Source organism: Prinia subflava, chromosome 13 (assembly GCF_021018805.1).
Source record: "Prinia subflava isolate CZ2003 ecotype Zambia chromosome 13, Cam_Psub_1.2, whole genome shotgun sequence".
Taxonomy (NCBI): domain Eukaryota; kingdom Metazoa; phylum Chordata; class Aves; order Passeriformes; family Cisticolidae; genus Prinia; species Prinia subflava.
The window spans coordinates 1,525,817-1,545,184 of NC_086259.1; the positions used below are offsets into that span (position 1 = coordinate 1,525,817).

Below are 19,368 nucleotides of genomic sequence, written 5' to 3' on the forward strand. Positions count from 1 at the left end.
TGTCTGCAACCCTCTGAACCTTTTGTTTGGTGGGTACCACCCCAAGGGACCAAGAGTGGACGTTGACCTGACCAGGGACATCAAAATTCCAACAATCCAGCCTCATTGCTTTGAGATCTTTCCAGTACCTACTCTTACCCTTGCCTGCCATACTTTGTGGTATTTTTGTATTTGAACAGAAAAGAACCCAAAGAGCTCCACCCCTCCTTTTTACTGCAATTCAATTGTTCAAAAATCACAGAATCACTGAGGCTGGAAAATACCTCAGAGGTCATTGAGTCCAGCCTGTAACCAACCACTCTGTCACCCACCCAGAGCACTGAGTGTCACGTCCAGACATCCCCCTGCAGCTGCAGGGGGTCATTGTGGCTGAAGTGCAGGACCTGGCCCTTGACCCCGCTGGACCTCGTGGCAGTGGCCTTGGCACATCACCCAGCCTGGCCAGGGCCCTCAGCAGGGCCTTCCCGCCCTCCAGATCCCATTCCAGGCAGTGGGTATCACCCCAGTTAGCCGGGGGTAAACTCAGTGCCCTCCTCCACACCGTCAGGAGAGGTGTGGAGCAGCCCTGGTCCCAGCAAGGGACCCCATTCCCACCAGGGGGATCCCATTCCCACCATTCTGGGCCCGGCCCTCAGCCAGCTCCCATCCCAGCCAAGGACAGCCCTGGCCAAGCTGGGGCTGCAGCTTCTCCAGGAGATGCCAGGGGAGAGGGGCCCAAAGGCTCTGTGAATTCCAGGGAGGACCTGCCCCTCCTAACCCAGCCTGGCTGGGGCTGATCCCGTGGCTGTCCTGGGGTTGTCCCGCCCGTGCCGTGTGCTCACACTCAGGGTGATCTGCTGGGCTCCAGGGCCGGGCTGGCAGCTCCGTCAAACCAACCTCCCCCTGCACACAGCGGCCACTCGGGGCTGGGTACCCCGTTCACTCCACTCAGAGAAACCTCAGGTACCCTCCTCAGAGGCCATTGTAATAAACCCTTTATTTCAAATTACAGAAACAGTTGTCTTTAGGGGAAAAAAAGAAGACATTAAAGTTACTTCTGGGAAGCAGCAGCAAAGTGGGAAATGAGGGAAACAGCCGTATTTCAGCTGAACAAAACTGACACAGTAAAACTGATGGAAAACCTAAAAACACAAAGAGAACTGGCTCATGTTCTGTTCCTGATTGGCATCTGATCATTTCAGAGCTGTAAGTCCATAGCATTCTACAAAGCATAGTGCAAAAACAATAGCCATTATATTTAAATACTAAAAATACTAACTCAGACTTCAGTAGATGATTTCTGATACAACAGCCACGGGCTTTATAAATGGTGTTGTCTGTTCGGTGGGTTCAGTATTTGGTCCCGGTTTTCTTCGTACTTCTCAATCATTTTCTGCACGTCATGGTCAGCTCCAATGACCTTGGAAAGAAGATGGAAACACTGGAAATAACTGACATCACAGAACTTGGTTTCTCTTGAGCAGAACAGTACAGAACAGGACTACCAGTGCAGCCAAGCCGGGATACTCCAACAGATCTGCCCAAGCTGCTTTCTGCTGGGAATTTGGCATTCCCTGAAAGCTACACAGCTGATCCTTCAAGCCATCCCAGTGAACAGCCCCTCAAATTCCACTGCAGAGATGGCAGACCCCACTTTTATGCTCTACACCAACAGCTGTCACATTTGTCTGAGGCTGTCCTTCTCCAAAGGTTATCAGAAAAGCAGATTTATTTACTTTTACCACTGAACAACACTCCTGTTATTTCAGAAAGCACAATCCCCCACATGCCTAATTGGTTATAATTAAAATAATACTCACAAGTACTGGGCAGGAAACTTCAAACAGTGCACGTTTAATGAGCCACTCTTCATAGAGCTCGTGAATAGCCTCTAAATATTCCTAGAAAAGAGGCACTGGAATAACACAAATGCCCAGGGATGACACACACATTGCAATCCTTATCCATTTGGGAAGCAGTTAAGAGACACATATAAAAGCCTGCAACACATATCTTCCGCTAACAAAAAAATAAAAAGCATCAGAAGGTTTTTGAGAAATGTTAATTCCCAGTATAAAGTTTAACTCCAGGAAGACCTCAAAGACACAGCTCACAGAAGCACAGGGCTCTCAGCTCCTTTTAAGATCAAGCAACCATGATGCTCTCCCACAGGTAAAATGTGGTTCAAGATTTTTACAGAGGAAAATACTACAAGGTAAGGACAAGAAGGGCAAGGCTGCTAAGAATATGTATGGGGGGCACTTTCTGTGTCAATACATTTCCCTGAAATTCCCAGTTCACTTTCTGGTAACTCAGTTTCCTCTAAAAGCTCTTCTGCCTGCCACCAATTGGTTTTTTGCTTCATGGGGACCACTTCACTTTCAGAACTGCTCCCCTCCTCTTCAGCAGAGCTGCAAAATAACACAAAAGCTCTTCAAATCCATCACAGGGGATTTATTCTCAAGGCAGGCAAAATTTCACTGGGCCCAAAATTTAGCTCTTTGCACAGATCTTCTACTGACAATTGCTCCTCCTGAGCCACCCACCCAGAGCTGCAGAGGGAACTGCATTTATGTCTGCTCAGGCTTTTTTAGAAGCCTTGTGGCATGAAGGGCCGTGCTGTAAACTGGCACAGAAAGTCACTGTTCCATCACCACCATTTGTTTCAAAGCAGATTCCCAAGCTCACAATTCTCATGGAGTTGCTTCTTTTCAGCCACAGCAAGAGACACTTTTCATGCACAAACATCCTGGAGGGAGCAGACTACAAAGTGCCCAGGAAATCTCAGCACCTGCAAGCCCAGCTATCCGTGCTTCACCTGGTGCTTTTGTGCCATTCAATGGTACAAAGGCAATTGACTTTCACATCTTAGAGAAGATTACCAGAGGATTAATACTGCACCTCAAGTCAGCTACAGTGCACTGACTACTACAACAGAACACCTGGGAGAGTCAGCGTGCATGACAGATCATTATTTTTTAAATAAATCAAAATTCAATACTCAGGGTTTACTTTGCAGTAGAAACAGCTGCACCACATTTTGGCAGTATACTCAGGATACAATTTTAGTATTTAGACTGGAATCATTCCATTTTCAAAGCTCATTATAAGCACATATATCAGAGGAACTCCTTACCAGAGGAATGACTTTTTCCTCTTCCCTGCATCGTGTCTATAGCCTCTCATAACAAACTTTAGGAGATGGCTGCAAATAAACTGCCGGAATAAAAAATTTAATAGTTATTTAAAAGCAAAGAAGTAGTTCTTTAAAAGCAAAGAAGTAACTCACTTCACAAACTACAGAAGGGAAGGATCCTGGCTTGGGTACCACCACTAGACCTCCCCTTTGGCACTGCTGTGAGTCAACCCAGGAACCACCCACAAACCCAAGCTGTCTGATGGTGTCCACTTTTATACTGAATAATGTGATTATCTATGAGCCAAGAAACAAGAAGTATTGCTTCTCCCAGAAGGGAAACCCACCCACAAACACAGCCCTCCAGAGCCACCAAGATGTTACCTATCAAATCCACTGAAACATCGATGTTGTTCTGGATCCAGTCAAACCATTCACTCAGGACAGCATAATCCACCTCTGGCATTTTTCCCCTGAACAAACACAAGAGGCACAAATCACTCACTTAGCATCATGCAGAGATCAACTCCAAACTCTCATTTTGCTCACCAGACCAGAATCCCTCCCCATTTACTCATCATTTATGAAAAGGCCAGCATTATGCCCACCCAAATTGAAGGCCACACAAACCATTGTTCATAACATAGAAAGACCAAATCTTTTCTCTCTCTCTCTTTTTTTTTTTTTTCAAGTACTCAACGATATTTATTGCTCAGGTTCTCTGTATCAGTATCAGTTCAAATCTATCCCAGGGCCTGTCACCAGAAGGGCTGGATTTACTGAGCAGCACCAATAATTCCTTACAGAAGCCACAGTGAAATGCAGCAAAAAATATAATGTCAATGTGTAGATAAATTTACTCCCACTGTAAGAAATATTTGTGGAAAGAGTAGTGAAATATCCAATATGCTTAACTAGAACTCTGAACTCGGAGCACAGAATGTTGGAGACAAAGACCCCAAAGTTATCTCCGCAACAATAATAAAGTATCAGGCAACTCAAGTAAAAGGGAGTTACTGAGGACACGTTAAGAATCGCATACTATGTTTTTATTAGTGAATCGATTTTCACTTAATACCATATTCTGATTGTCAAATATTACTAATTTTACAGTATCCTCTCTTCAAAACTGGTGACAGTAACACATACTCCATACTCTTTCCTAAATGCTTCTGCAACATAAAAATTGTAAAAAAGATGGAGTTGGGAGGCTCCTGTGCTCTCCAGCTGAGTAATTAAGACTAGTTATGCCATTTGAAATAGGACCGAAGAAAAATATTCCACAGATTTCTAAACCAGTCCCCTGACAGCTTGCTTTGGTCATTTGCAAAACTGAGCAAAAGTAATAAAGCCATTTCCCTAAATATGGAAAAAAGCAAAACCCCTGTTTGCACCACCTCCCCTCTTGATCTGCCATCCAGAAATGGGGTAACACTGGTCACTGCTGCTCTTCCAACACATCAGTTCTGGGTAGCAGGGATCTACATCAGCCAGACTCTCATTGTGCTACTTTTCTCCAGGACACACGGGGAAACAGGAAAGTTAAAAGCAACTGGAAATAAGAAAAAGCTCCACTGTTCTTACCCTAAAAGACAGATACCTCCAAGTCAATACTGCACTGACCTGCCCTGCAGACAACACACCTCTGCTTTCCCTGGGAGGACTCTGGCTCAAGGTCCATAAAGATACAGGGAATATAAAAGGCACAAAATGATGTTTAAATTTCCAAAGTTTGCTCACATTTGACTCCTACCAAGTCACGTTTTTACTGCCTAAGCCCAACACGAGCTGAGCAAGTTTTCTATCATAACTAGTGATGGATTCAGAGGGACACTGAACTGCAGAGCTCACCTACGGCACACCCTGCACACTCGTGTGCACACATTTAAAACATACCTAACACAGCCAGATTGACTCATTTTTTAATGTGTCACAAACTAGCTACTTTCATACATTCCTCAAGCATTCCTTGTTTTATTTATAATCCTTTTAAAACACATCTTTTTCTTTTGGCTTGCTGTTGGTACTATCATTTGCCTTCTAGTGTGGTGGTGCATGTTCCTTTTATCTTTGATGTTGTATGTAAAGCTTGGTTCTTTGTATTCTTTGTACAATTCAGTTCTATGTACTCCTACCCCCCCCTAATTAATATTCCTTTGTTCTCTCCTTCTCCCTCACAAGGGGATATTTTTAGACCTTACAGTTAAGTGTCCATCACCCTTCCCGCCTTTGGTTTTCCCCTCCCAGTTCTCTGTGATTAGTCCGAAGTGCCTTTTCCCTCCCCTGTCTGCCCTAGAGACTGTATCCCATTGGCCGGAGGCGGCCAACCCCACCCCTTTCCCCTCCCCTTTTGTCCCCCTTAAAACTCTGTGCACGACCAGTGTCTGGGTCCAGATTTGGGCTCAGAGCGAGGCTAATAAACCTTCTCTGCTGCACCATTTCTGGGTCCTCCTTTTTCCTCTGCCTTGCTGCTTCAGCACATCCCTCCTAAGCCCCTTCAGGGACACAGAGCCCACAGGAGTCAGTTCTGCTCGCCCTGCCTGCAGACTGACCCTAGGCTGCGCCTTGTCCCAGTGCCTGGGCTAGCTCGGGGCGAGAGCCAGTGGCTGCAGGAGGCATTGCGGCATTCTAGCTTGCTGTAACAAAACAAAGCAAATGCCTTTTTTCCAACATTTGAAAAGTGCTGAGGTCACAAAACATCTTAGAGGCCCTTAAAAATGTTATTATTATTTAATTAATTCCCAGAGTTGACACAAACAGATGTAGCCTAATAGCAACTAAATCTTTGGGAACAAAGCATTTTGTCTACATTAAAAAGAAATCAGCATCTAAAAAGGAGGCTATTCTGGGCTGCTTGCACTGTGTATGGACTGGGATGAATGATGTGAGTCTCTCCCCAGTGCCAAAGGCGGTCCCGCGGCAGAGAGGGATGACACTCGTGCAGCGTGGGTGACACCTTGTGGCACAAACCGGGTTTGTCCCTCCGGGCCACTGAAAAACCCACTAAAACCCATCTGTCGCAGACACTGCTGGCATAAGGTCAGCATCCCAAACAACCAAACAAAACCCTGATTCCTGCACTACCGCAGTTAGTTTGGGGTGGGTGAGTTATACCTAGGGCAGGTAATTGCTCTTGCTTTACTCACAGCCTACCAAAGCTCGCAGTCTTTTTTAATCCTGTCAATCCTGATTCTGTGCAAGGGCATAGGACTTGAGTCCCTGCTTGCAAGAAATGCCAATCCAGGGTGCCAGGCTGGCTAACGCAGCCCAGTTCTCTCCCTCCTGCAGCCTTATTCTTTATATCCTTGTGGTTTTTTACCTGTTCAGCGTGTGTTTGAGTCAAGCAAGATTCGGGTATTCAGCTGGAGAGCAGATCACTTCAATAGATGGTGTCTAAACAACACTGAGTTCTAAATACTCAGGAGCAGTGCTGAAAAAGGTTTTCCAGAGTCCTACAGGAAGTGGGCAGCACCACCCATACCAAACACACTGCCACTCCAACACAGAACTGGCAGATTGCACAGGCCCCTTAAAATGCACACTACCAAAGGAATTATCATTTGATTAGATATACATTTTAAATAATTAATCCAAGAAAATAAAGTAGAAAGCCACATCCCATACCTTTGATACAAGTTTTCCACAAAAACGTGTTTTGCACTGTGAATCGACCGCTCCATCATCCTTATGGGGGAAATCTGCAACACAGAACTTCACCCTGTACATTTTCATGCTTGCTTCTCTGCAGACTCAGGTGGCACATAGGAAACACAATTTTCAGAATCTAGTGAGAAACAAACTTCCTTGGAGGGTGGGAACCCCAAAACAAACAAGGACTCCTGATCTTACTCTAATTTGTTATTCAGACACCAGCTCAAAGCTAAGTGGGAGCCAACTCAGGGTACAAAACAGCAGCAACCCACTTAGGATCTGCAGGATAATGGGAACTGTTGCTCCCCAAATAGCTGCTCCATCTCATGCATTGCTGGGTGACAGCACAGGGCTGACATCAGACATTCAAGCAAGGAAACAGGACTTTAAAAATAAGTAACTGCAGCTGACAGAGCCCTGGCCTCAGCCAGCACTTCATGTGTTCCACCACTACTTCATGTGGGAGCAGGGAGATCCTCTGACACTCTTGGGCCTGGCAGAGCAACTTCTCACCCAGGTTTCTGCACATTAACAAAGCAAAAATAGCTCCAGCAAGGCTCAAATGACAAAAAAAAGCTTAAATTGAAATACAGGGAGATCCTCAGGAATTCTTGAATGAACCTCTCCAACAGAACAGGATTTCTGTGTCTTGGAAAAACACCTCTTCCAAAACCCTAATGATTATATGTGCCACTTCCATATTTGGCACTGCTAAAAGTCTGCCCTAACACAAGCTTAGAAAACAGAACATAAGAACAATCAGTAAAATATAAGCATGGCATGTAAGACCAGGTCTTGTAATCAGGGAATGGAAGACAGCATAGAATGTAACAAAAGGTGTTTGAAGGAGAAAAGAATGAAGAAATCTTGATAAAAAAGGCAGGATGTGAAATTTAATTTAAAAAAAAAAAGGAACAAATACAAGGAAAAAAAGGATGTAAACCACCTGAAAAAGCAATAGAAAACGGTAGTGGAAGTATTTTGCATAAATAGAAGAAGCAATGGCTAAATTTGTTCTAGACAGCACAAAGCAGTACTATGAATTCTAACATAAGGTTACTTGGTGTTTGCCAAAGATTCAAAATAATGAAATCACAGACAAGTCACTGACATGAAATGAGGAAGAGATTTGTGCAAGCCGAGCTCCAGAAGTTGTGCCCAAACAGCAGGATCAGTTTGGGGAAGTTGTGAGCAAGCAGGAGGCAGAAGTTTTACCCCCAGAGCACATGCTGAGCATATCAATGTCTGCCCCACAGAAATCCTTACTCACTGCAGGAACAAAGAATGAACACACACAGCACCTTAACTCTTGAATACAAGGTTAAAAGGATTTCGCACTCCTAACCACATCTAATTACTCTTAAAATTAAAAGAAGAAGTTTCCTTACCATGGGCCTGGTGTGCTGCTCCAGCATGGTTAGCTGGACATAGGTCTGCAGAGTTATTCCCCACCTCGATGCATCCTGGTACATTAAGCCCTGGGGTCAGAGATGGAAGCAGGACAGATGGACACTTGTTAGGACAAACAGCACAACAGGAAGTTTGGGTTATTAGGAAGCTTTTGCCCTACAACAGCGTTGCTCTAAGAAGCACACTAAAATAGCTGACATCAGGTTTGATTAGAATTAAGTGATCATTTGCTCTCCACAATGGACAGTTAATGTACAATTATGGCCCTGTCCCTACAGACACTGAGTGGGAGGTTGGTTGAAGTCAGCAGGAATTAGTTACTCTGCACATAGAACAGTCAGAACCAAGTAATGAAAAAAACCCCTATCTACTACTCTATTTTTGTGCACTGACAGACTCTCAGTACACCCAGTGCATCCAGATATCATACAGAGTTCTAAGTATGGTCTGGGCCTCAGAAAAGGTTAACAGGCAGCTGTTCTTCCCAAAGGATCCTCAGAGCAGCTCTCAGGTAGCTGTTCCACTTTCTGACTGCTGCAATTCCACACACACACAGAACTTACAAGAAACAATCTATCCTGCACAGCAGAGAAAGGATCTCACTCAAAATAAAACATCATTCAGTGTCTGTTGGCTGAGGTGACAAGTTTTAAGCCAGCAGCACAGCTTCAGCCCACAGGTCTGACCTTCTCCTTTTCTCCCTGCCAAGACCAGACTTTCCCAGTGCTCCGAGGCTGCTGTGGTGTCGTGCAACACGTGCCCCACCCTTTACTAACAATCAGAAAGGCATCAGCAACTCCTAGGAGGGACAATTTACTCCTCCAGGGGGCCTGTGCTAACACTGATGGTATTTAACACGTGTCAGGGCAAGTATGGCTTGGGCTGTGTCCACAGGGCGGACCGCAGATCCCTCCTCAGCCACCACGGGGTTTGTGCAGAGGGCTGAGCCCCAAGCACAGCACTGACAGCAGGGACCACTTCCAGCACCACGGCAGGGTTGGTGTGCAACTGCAGCTGGGACCCAGGGACAGCCCCGGGACAACAGTTCCAAGAAGCCTCGGCCACCCAAAGGTCAACAGAAGCCCTCAACGCCTCACTGAGCTGAATTTTCCTTATCTGCAGCAGCCACAGGATCACAGATTCATACAGTGTTAAGGGGTTGGAATGGACCTTAAAAGATCATCCAGTGTCACCCTCTGCCATGGCAGGGACACCTTCCACTGTCCCAGGCTGCTCCCAGCCCCAGTGCCCAACCTGGCCTTGGGCACTGCCAGGGATCCAGGGGCAGCCACAGCTGCTCTGGGCACCCTGTGCCAGGGCCTGCCCGCCCTCAGAGGAAAGAGTTTCTTCCATACATCCAACCTAAACTACTTCTCTTTCAATTTGTCCCCTTTTCCCCTTGTCCTGTCACTGCAGTTCCTGAGGAATTGTCCCTCTCTGGTTTCCCTGCAGCCCCTCAGACCCTGAAGGAGCTCTGGGGTCTCCACACAAGCTTCCCCTCTCAGGCTGAGCAGCCCCAGCTCTCCCAGCCTGGCTCCACAGGGGAGGTGCTCCAGCCCCCTCAGCACCTCCGTGGCCTCCTCTGGACTCGCTCCAACAGCTCCATGTCCTTCTTATGTTGGGGGCACCAGAGTTATTCAAAGAACTCCAGTCAAACAACATTAACTGACCGGATCCACCCCTCACCTTGAGTGACATCCTGCCCTTCTTTGAAACAGGCATAAGCACATTTAGAAAGAACTGCCACACTCAGGGCTCACCTTCCTGGGAATTGCTTTAATTCACACCCCACTGGACACCCAGTCCTTGCCAAAAGCACATTTTATATGCCATGTTTCTATTATATGCATGTCTTAATCACAGTAGAAGCTCTTTTGCTTTGTGGAGCTTTAATTTTTGCTGTGTAATGTTTGGATCACACCTTTTGGAGCAGTTTTGCTGGCTGATAAAAAGCCATTACACGTCTTGCTAAAAGAACAGCCACTGTAACTGCAGAAATAATTTCTGCCACTTACCAGTATATTGTGACCTCGAACATTCCTCCACTTGGTCAAAGGTTCCTTCAAAACCTGGTTAAAAAGAATAACTCCATGTTCAATGCATCTTGGATTCAAAATACTTAATGTGACCCTACAAGTGTACAACTATTTTTAAGGAATACTTGAGCAGTAAATCAGAGTATTCAGGACTTGTATTGGAAACTCATCAGACTTAAAAAAACAGTACTGAATTCTGTAACGTAAAAGGTAATAATGAACACTGCTAAAAATAGAGAAATGTCAATACCCAACATATTCTCAGCATTTTTAAATGCTGATTAGACTACCTCATACGCCTGGAGAGAATTTTTTTTTTTTGGAGTCAAAATCAATGTGATGTAAGGGAAAGAACAGCTTAGCAGAGTACTTCGCATTTCAGTGACAAGCCCATCCCCTTACAAATTAACTTCTCAGAAAGTAACGCTTGCCAGCAAAGGAAGAGGACCAGAGTGCTACCACATTCTACCACAATGTGTTCTAACAAACAGAATGTATTCAAATCTTTTACAAAATGAATCAGAAAAGCGTCTACCCTGAATAGGTAAAATCACAAGAGACTTGCCTGGTTCAAACAGGGTCTAAATCTGCAATAATACTGTAGAGTCAGGCCTAGGAGAATCTCATCAGCCAGGGAATTTAAGTAACTACTTAAAAATGTTGCATGGTATGCAAATTAAAGTCTGTTATCCTTTGGATTAACAGTTAATTACTTCATAAGGACAATTCCTGTAAAATTACCAAATAATATCTGGCAACCCAGCATTTCGAGGAGGACTCCTAAAAATTATTACAAAATGTGTTGCCAGGTCTGTTGGGGAAAGCATTAATAACTGTTGTACAAAAACAATTGTTCAATCAAGGTTCGACCTTGATTTTGTTTAAAATACAACAAGCCTGCCCTTCCCCTAACCTGGTTCTAAGCAACACAAAATCAAATACCGGATCAGTCTAAGAGGTCTCCTGAACCAGTTCTAACAGATGTTCCTTCTTTTAAAAAAGCCATCTATTCACTGGGATCTCTGTTACATGGCATAGGTATTTTTACATAATAATTCTTTACTTTGCTTTTACCACACCCATCTAAGATTTCAGTGACGTGAAATGGCAAACAGGCAAGTCCAAACATGCCCACGCTCTGCGAGTTGCTGTTACTTTATAAAGGTACAAACTCTGATTCACGGGTTTTACTGGGATTTTGGCATCCTGTACATACATACCACATGTGATCTACATTTCTCTGCTGCAATTTGCCTATAAAACGTTGGGTTGCTGCCCCAGCAGCCCCCTGCTGCTCCCTCCTCACACACCCAAGGACACGGTGGATCTAAGACAAGCAGCTGCTCAGTGATGGAAATAAGGACAAAGAAATGTGCATCCAGTACCTCAGTGCTGGTAGTTTGTGCAAAATAATCCAGGCATGTTGTTTTTCCACTCGCAATGTTGCCCTCGATACAGATCTGGTGAAAAACAGAGTCACTTTGAACAGTGAACAGTGTTAGAAATGCACCCTGCCCGTTCCAACATGCCAGCTCCCTACCCTGGGAACGGATTATTTCATGGGAAGGCACTGGCGATCTGTTTGGATGTTGTGACTCTCCCAGAGCAGCACTTTTTCCCTCCTTGCTACCCCCACAGCCAGCCCCTGCCCTGCTTACAGCTTCCTCCCCCCTCCCAGGAGCCCGGGGGTTCCAGTGGGTCACTGCTGCTCCTCACTCTGCCACCACCCACCTCAGAGACCTGACTACCAGCTTCAAACAAGTGCCAGCTGAAGTAGTCATTTCAGCATCCATTGTATAGCTGGCTTAAACCTTAAGTGGGCTCACATTTTTATCTTCAGAAACCTAAACAACTAAAATAAGCTAAGAGAATTTTTTTCAACCGCCTTAAAATGATTTATAGCCCAAGAGAGTTATATAAGGCAATGGCAAGGCTACACATGCAACACTGAACCCAAAATGCCACCTGTCCTGACACAAGCCCTCACAATTTTATTCCTAACAACTTTTGCACACATCTCTCACAATTTCATTACAATTTTCACAACTAGACCAGCAAAGCCTTGCAAGAGTATGACCCAGTGACAGACCCACCACTACAGTGACACAGCTACGGCCTACGCTTGCCAATACACACACTCAGATTATAACTGAATTGTAATGAAAGAGGCTGCACTGTTTATTTTGCTTTCTGAACAAAATGCAAATACTTACAATTCTCTTTCTAGCATCTTTTTTAATCAGATGCTTATCTAGAATGGAAATAAACAACAGTTAACATCAAAGTGGTCTTAATAACTTAGTTATACTGAGCCTCTTAATGTGAGACGCTCTAGGACATTGTTAGGTTCCCTATGGCTTAACATGACACTATTTTCTAAATTATCAACCTTCAAGGTTCTAGGTAATTATTGGGTCATGTAGCAGACACATTGTGGCACCGACTGACACAGATTTAGCTGAAGCTGAACGCTGTCCCTGACGCTGCCAAGTCCAACGCTGAGTGCTCACACTTTCACCACATTTTTGCTACATCTGCTGCTCCTCAGCGGGTTTGCGTAGAGGAAAAATGAATTTTAGAAAGACCAGCTGGCGCAGCACCCACTGGCCTCACAGGTCCGGCGGGTAAGAGCGAGGATTACAGAGCAGCTCCAAAATAAGCACCTTACACCTCAAAACAGGGCAAAAACACTGTCCAAGCCAAGCTGAGCTTACGAGACCCTTCACCCAGCCAAGCACGGCAGGAAGGCAGGGACGGGCTCGGCGGTCACCCCCGGTCAGAGCTCCAATCTGACCCCGCTCGCTCCTGTTGCCCCAAAGCCGCTCCAGGGTCTGACCCGGTCCTGCTCCCTCAAAGCCGCTGCACGGTCCGACCCCGCTCCCGGGTCCGACCCCTCTCTCGGTCTGATCCAGCTCTCGGTCTGATCCAGCTCTCGGGTCTGATCCAGCTCTCGGGTCTGACCCCGCTCCCGCTCCCCCAAAGCCGCTCCAGCGCATCCCGAGGGCTCGCACTGACCCGAAGCCGGGTTCAGGGGCGGTCGCCGGGCCCGTCCCGTCCCCTCCCCGCGGTTCCGCCCCGCACTTACGGCCGGTAGCGGCGCGGGGCCCGCCCGCTGAGGGGCCGGGGACGGCGCTGCCCGCGCCCCGCTGGCCCCAGGCCCAGGCCGCGCCCCGCCGCCACATTGCCCATCCCGCTGCCGCCCGGACCCGCACCGGACCCGGCTCCGCCCCGCTCCGGCCCTTCCGCCGCCGCCCCATCACTTCCTCCGCCCCTGAGGCGCTCTGAGGCGGGGCTGGTTCAGCGCTGGCGATGGCACCGGGATCACCTGCGGGATCGGCTCCGGGATCTCCCCGGCTGGAGGGGCCGTCCCGGGGTGCCAGTCCTGCCGGGCACCGCCCCGGCAGCGCTGCCGGCCGGCTGGAGGGGCCGTCCCGGGGTGCCAGTCCCGCCGGGCACCGCCCCGGCAGCGCTGCCGGCCCGACGCGGCTGCCGCTGGACCGGGCCTTCCCCCGCTCGGCGCGGGGCGCGGTGAAGATCGCCCGCACGGTACGGCCTGGGGCGGCCCCGGGGCCCGCGGCACGGCCCGGGCCGGCGCTGACCCCGTCCCCTCCTGTCCCGCAGATGGTGGCGCTGGCCGCCTTCATACGCTTCCTGACCGCGGGCGAGCAGCTGTTCTACGCGGCGTATGCCGGCCTGGACACGGTGATCATCGTCTTCTTTCTGCTGCTCTACCTGCTGAGGCTCGACGCGCGGATGCGGTGGCTCCCCTGGCCGCTAGCTGTGAGTACCCGTGGGCTCCGAGTACCGGGGTGCTCTGGATGTGAGTACCGATGTCCCCTGGCCGTGAGCATTGATGGACTCGGGCCGTGAGTACCAATGTTCCATAGCTGTGGGTACGGCTGTCCCCTGGCTGCGGGTACTAATGTCCCCTGGCTGCGGGTACTAATGTCCCCTGGCTGGTGGTACCAATGTCCCCTGGCTGCGGGTACCAATGTCCCCTGGCTGTGGATATGGCTGTCCCCTGGCTGTGGGTACCAGTGTCCCCTGGCTGCGGGCACCAATGTCCCCTGGCTGTCCCCTGGCTGTGGGTACCAATGTCCCTGGCTGTGGCTACCAGTGTCCCCTGGCTGTGGGTACCAATGTCCCTGGCTGTGGCTACCAGTGTCCCCTGGCTGTGGCTACCAGTGTCCCCTGGCTGTTGCAGCTGCTGGCTGTGAGTGCCAGCAGGGCAGTGAACAGGAGGGATCTCCTGTCCCAGGGGACTTTGTCAGCCAGCCCAGTGATTGTTTCTGTACAGGTAAGACAAGCCCTCGTGTTCTGTGGAGGTTGAGGCAGGTTTTCCTAACGGAGCGTTCTGTTCCATCAGTTCTGGATGGCTGCTGGATCCGGTAACAGCCCTCCCGGCACAGGCACTGTTTGCCTCTTTGCCTTTGTTGTGTAACACCTTCACACCACCAACTAGTCACACACTTTCACCCAAATACCCACGAGTTCTGCTCCTACCTCCCTTTTGTACATGTATTTGCTGCTTTGGTCCATCAGGTGTAGCCAAGTTGCAAAATATCAGGCAAAAACAACAGAAGAAATGTAAAATGAGCAAGTTTTACTATAAACACTCTTTTTACCATCAAACCACTGGGTGTCAGTGTCTCACTGTCCTCTCACACAGATACTGCTGTAACTCTGTTTTCATGGCAATCCAGCCATTTTTCACCATGCCTTCTCTGTTGGGAGCTCTCCACGTTCTCCTTCAGGCCTGTATTTCCAAATAAATATTTTGCTTCCACTACCTGTTTCAGGATATTTTCATGTCGGGGACGTCAGTGATGTTTCTCATCCCTGTGGGCTTGACTGCAGTAAAAATCAAGACCAACAAGTGGATAATGGATGGAGGAGTAAGTAGGAACCTTGTTAACGAATTTCAGTTCTTAAAGTGCAGTGATTTGAACCTCTTGGTACACTGACATTGTGGAAGGACCATGCAAACAACTGTCTTGGAAGAACATTCAGCAGTAGCAAACAAGGTACATTCAAGTGTATCTCACAAAAAGAAAATAATCCTCCCATGACTATTAATTTAAAGATGACAAGAATTAGGAATTGCTGCAGAGAAGTACTGAAACATTCAGAATTTCTAGTGTTTTTAAGTAATCTACATTTGCTCCCATAGCTTGAAATCCCAGGTGGGGGAATCCCTAGCTCTTTTAGAACTATCCAGTTTGGCTATTTGAGAAAAAATTACAACAGTCCTGCTAAAAAGAGTTGAAGCTTTTTAACAGACACGCTGGTACTTCCCTCCTGGCATGTGCATTCTTGTTTCTGACACAAACTGAGGAATTACGTCAGTTGAAAAGGGGTTTTGTTCATACTGTGATTGTAAGAATTCATCTTCTTAAGATTTAACCAAATTAATAGTTTGTGTAACTGATATTTTTAATTCAAATGGCAACTAATGTAATTAACCTTAATAAACAGCTAGGAGGGGAAGAAAACCCCTCAGTTTTAAAAGTCTCTAGAAGTACAAGATACAGTACAAGCTGAAATGTGACAAGAAACCAAAAGAAACCTCAAACCTACAACAGAGGTCTTTCAAACTGAGCTTAGGAGATGGTGGGGGGGAAAGTTGATGGCTTCATTGGCAACAGCATCCTAAAAAGGAGACTTTGTGATAGATTGACTGTGCTGGAATAGAATTTATATTCTCAGTTGTGAAGTTCACAGAAATTAAAGGTGGGAGCAGGAGACTGAGCAGGTAGCTGGGAACACAAGTTTGGGTGGAACATGGGACATCTCCAGTGCTGGGAGGGACAGAATCACCCCCAGCCAGTTCTCCTGAGGCACAAACTGCCTTGAGCTGTCCTCTCCCAAGAGCTCTCCTGAAAATAACTCCCCTGATCAGATAATTCAGTGCTTTCAGAAAAAAACCCTGTGTGCATGTGGGGTGGGGCTGAAGGGCAGGAACTGAGTGAGTTAACTCAGTGGCTCTTCTGCAAACACATTTTTCCAGTTACCTGCCTGAGGTTGTCTATTTTCTGAGTAGTTTAGTGCATTTTATTCAGTTTGGAGAATGTTTCCCTTTCAGAGGAGAAGAGCATTTTCCTGCTGGGCTTGTTTCCACAAATACTGACTTTTCCCCTTGACTTTTTTCAGGGCCAGTCCCATTAATAAGCAATCCTTAAAGGGACAGAGGGGATTTCATTAAGGATAAAAGCATTGTCTGGCATAATGCAGCATTAGCTTAGCTTTCAAGGAGAGCACCACACTATCTCCAAGGCCTGACACAAACATCAAACAGAGCAGGCTCTCTGAAAGGCTGATGGGATGTAAATATGGGTGTTATTTGATTTATCAGCTGTCTCAAATCACACACGTTTTCAAGCCCAGAACAAAGTTAGGAAGATGTATTTACTGCTACCTTGATGAGTCACTACAGTAAAAGCTCAAGATTTATTGGGGGCACTAATTTTATGATAATTTTTATAGGTGTTGAGTCTTATATTGCTTGCTCTCTGCCTTGTTGACATATTTCTTCTTTCGGAGAAGATTAGCCTTGAGAAAGCAAGAGAAAGGAGTGCTGCCAGTTAAGATTGATGTGTTAGTGAAAGAATGAGTTCTCCATCCCGTTTCCCCACTGTCTTTTAAAGACAGTAAAGTATTTTCACATACTCGATTTTGAATTTCCTGTGCACTGATGTTTCTGCAAGTACCATTCATAAGTTTTCATACTTTTCCAAATGCAGTTTCAGCGTTGCAATTTCACCAGTTAAAGCTTCAGAGAGAATTGTCATGTTTTTCTAAACTTAATTGTGTTTTTACCTGTACGAAAATTATTTTCATGGTTGTCGTCTTTCTCTAATAAAAAAGAAAATAAAAACGAGCTTAAGCGCATTAATCTTATTTATTTACTAAGTGTAAAAAAGTACATTAAAGTAATGTACATTTTAAAGAAAAGTAAAAATGTAATGACCCAGTAACCATGCTTCGGAAAGATTTTGTTGGGCCATGTGAATTGCATGTTAAAGCATTCGCCGAGGCATTTGAATCCTGAAATTTCAGCCTTGAGCGGGGTTTGGCCTGGGTTACCTGCAGCGGCCCCTTGGAGCCCCAGGCGCCCGGTGGTTCTGTGCTTGGTGTGTTCAGAGTGGCGGGGACAGAAGCCCCCCGGCTCCCTGGTGTCGCTCCAGCAGCACAGGACAGGCGGAGGTGGCGGCCCAGCTCCATTGTCCCGGGGCTGGGGCGAGCGCTGGGGCCGTCCCCCACAGCTGGGGATGCTGAAACTTTTTTTTCACGTTTCCGCAGTGTCACGATTTCCGCTTCCCTCCTTCAGAGAGGAAAAAAAAAAATTTAAAAAAAAATTCCACGGCCAACCCCCCACCCCTGTTGGAGTCCAGGGGATCCCTCTGACAGCCCTGGAGAGTCAGGGGGCTGTACAGGGGGGTCTGGGATCTGTACAAGGGGGTCAGCCAGCCTCCCACAGAGCCCAGAAGGACTCTGATTCTGGCTCCTATCCATGGAAGTGAATGCTCACATGAAGGAAGAATCACAGATCCTAAGAATTTAGAAGTAGATAGTAGTTTGTTATAGAGTATACATGTAGAGATTAGGATTCATAGTATACGGGGCTGAGAGGACAAGATGGAGGAATTGGGGAGTGGCCCCTAGTTTCCTTGTTCTTGTTCTCATCCCCCATCTTTTGCTGATTTGGACTTTAGAGATTGGTTTAGAATAGAACTGACATGTTAGCGTAGCAAGTTAGTATTGGTAATGTTCTGTAAACAATAAATACGTCTTGGACTGTGGTTGGGTCGGGAGTACGGTACATAAGGTACGGGGCTCTCTGATCCGGGCAGTCCAGCGGCAGCCCAGCGCCAGTCCAACGGCGTGTCTTGCTTTGCTGGGGACGCCTTGCAAAGCCGAACAAGAACAGTTAGATAATATGAAATAAACAACCTTGATAACTTCAGCTGCTGGACCCACAGTGTCGTCTCTGCCTTCGGTGTGAAACGCTCAGGGCAAAGAGAAGACAGAAAACCTTATTATCTTGGGGAACAGCAACCCCAGGGAAATACCCAGGGAACAGCAACCCTGGGGGAAGATTTCACCACCTCGGGGAACGGCCACCCCGAGGAGAATCTCGGGGAACATTAACCCGGAGACACCCCGAGCCTGAGCCCGCGCCCAGCCCGAGCCCGGCGGGAGCTCAGGCCGAGCCCAACGCGAGCCCAGCCCAGCCCAGCCCCAGCCCACCCCGCCCGCCGCCGCAGCCATGGAGGACCCCGAGCCCGCGGGCGCTTCAGCACCGCCCGGGCTGAGCTCGCTGCTCCCCCCACGCGAGTTCCTGCGCTCCCGCAAGGGGCAGCTGCTGCTCTCTGAGTCGGCTGTGGAGTCTCCCTCTCCGGGGCATTCCAAACCTACCTCGACATGCTCCTGTGTCACCTGCTCCAGGTGACCCTGCCTGGGCAGGGCTCGGACTGGGTGAACTACAGAGGTCCCTTCCAGCCCGAAAAATTCTGGGATTCTGTTGGGATTCAACTTGTTACCTAGAAACACACTTTAATACTGCTTCAAGTAGCTTTTTCAGTAGCACTGAGATGTGTGCTGGTTTGGGCTGGAGTAGAGTTCATTTTCTTCACAGTGACTAATATGGAGCTCAGTTTTGAATGCTTAAAAAATGCCTTTCATGTACAGTTAGCCAGAATTAATTTTGTTGAATTGTTTATGATTGACTTTCATCACCGAAGAAATCCAGAGGAGTGCACGTGGATTAGACTAGAAAAAGCTCAGGAAGTAAAATATAAAGATTTGCTTTTTGCACAACTAATGGTTGCAATTCTGTCATCCCCTGATTCCGGCAGTGTAGGAGAAACAGAACTTTGCCCAAGGTAACACCAGGGTACAGGACTGCCTTCAGCTCTGGGTGGATTGTGAGAAATGGGTGTTAGGAACAAAAAGTGTTCACAGGGCTGTGTCCTGACAAGTAACAGTGGCATCCTTTGGGCTGTAACATTCTCTGTACTAAACCATTGACATTTTCTGTGCCATGCAAATTGTATGTCCATAGTGAAATTAGAATTAAGAACAAACTGCAGGAGACTGAGCTTCAATTGTATAGAAGCATTTCCAAAGAAATCGTTCTTTTGGACTCTTAGAGAAGAA

General features: G+C 47.2%; 1 protein-coding gene and 1 pseudogene across 3 annotated transcripts; one reads left to right on the plus strand and one right to left on the minus strand.

The window, feature by feature from the left end:
* Positions 1 to 957: 957 nt before the first annotated feature.
* Positions 958 to 13,221, minus strand: LOC134557836 (thymidine kinase 2, mitochondrial-like; annotated as a pseudogene).
* A 211-nt stretch (positions 13,222 to 13,432) lies between these two features.
* LOC134557843 (chemokine-like factor) lies at positions 13,433 to 17,089 on the plus strand. Of its 3 annotated transcripts, XM_063411117.1 has the most exons (5): positions 13,466 to 13,562; positions 13,626 to 13,758; positions 13,834 to 13,992; positions 15,012 to 15,107; positions 16,696 to 17,089. In XM_063411117.1, exons 1-5 carry the CDS (start codon positions 13,522 to 13,524, stop codon positions 16,795 to 16,797), a joined length of 531 nt encoding a protein of 176 aa, XP_063267187.1. In that variant the 5' UTR covers positions 13,466 to 13,521; the 3' UTR covers positions 16,798 to 17,089. The 3 variants fall into 3 exon arrangements, 2 of the variants coding, with proteins under 2 accessions (XP_063267186.1, XP_063267187.1); XR_010082197.1 differs by having other exon boundaries at positions 13,433 to 13,758; positions 15,012 to 15,236; XM_063411116.1 differs by having other exon boundaries at positions 13,435 to 13,758.
* The last annotated feature ends 2,279 nt before the right edge of the window (positions 17,090 to 19,368 follow it).

Excerpts from the sequence above, each read along its gene's own strand:
- LOC134557843 (XM_063411116.1), top strand. The coding sequence starts at position 13,522 with ATGGCACCGGGATCACCTGCGGGATCGGCTCCGGGATCTCCCCGGCTG. Across the intron at positions 13,759-13,833 it reads CGGTGAAGATCGCCCGCACG|ATGGTGGCGCTGGCCGCCTT; the intron begins GTACGGCCTGGG and ends CCTGTCCCGCAG. Across the intron at positions 15,108-16,695 it reads AGTGGATAATGGATGGAGGA|GTGTTGAGTCTTATATTGCT; the intron begins GTAAGTAGGAAC and ends TAATTTTTATAG.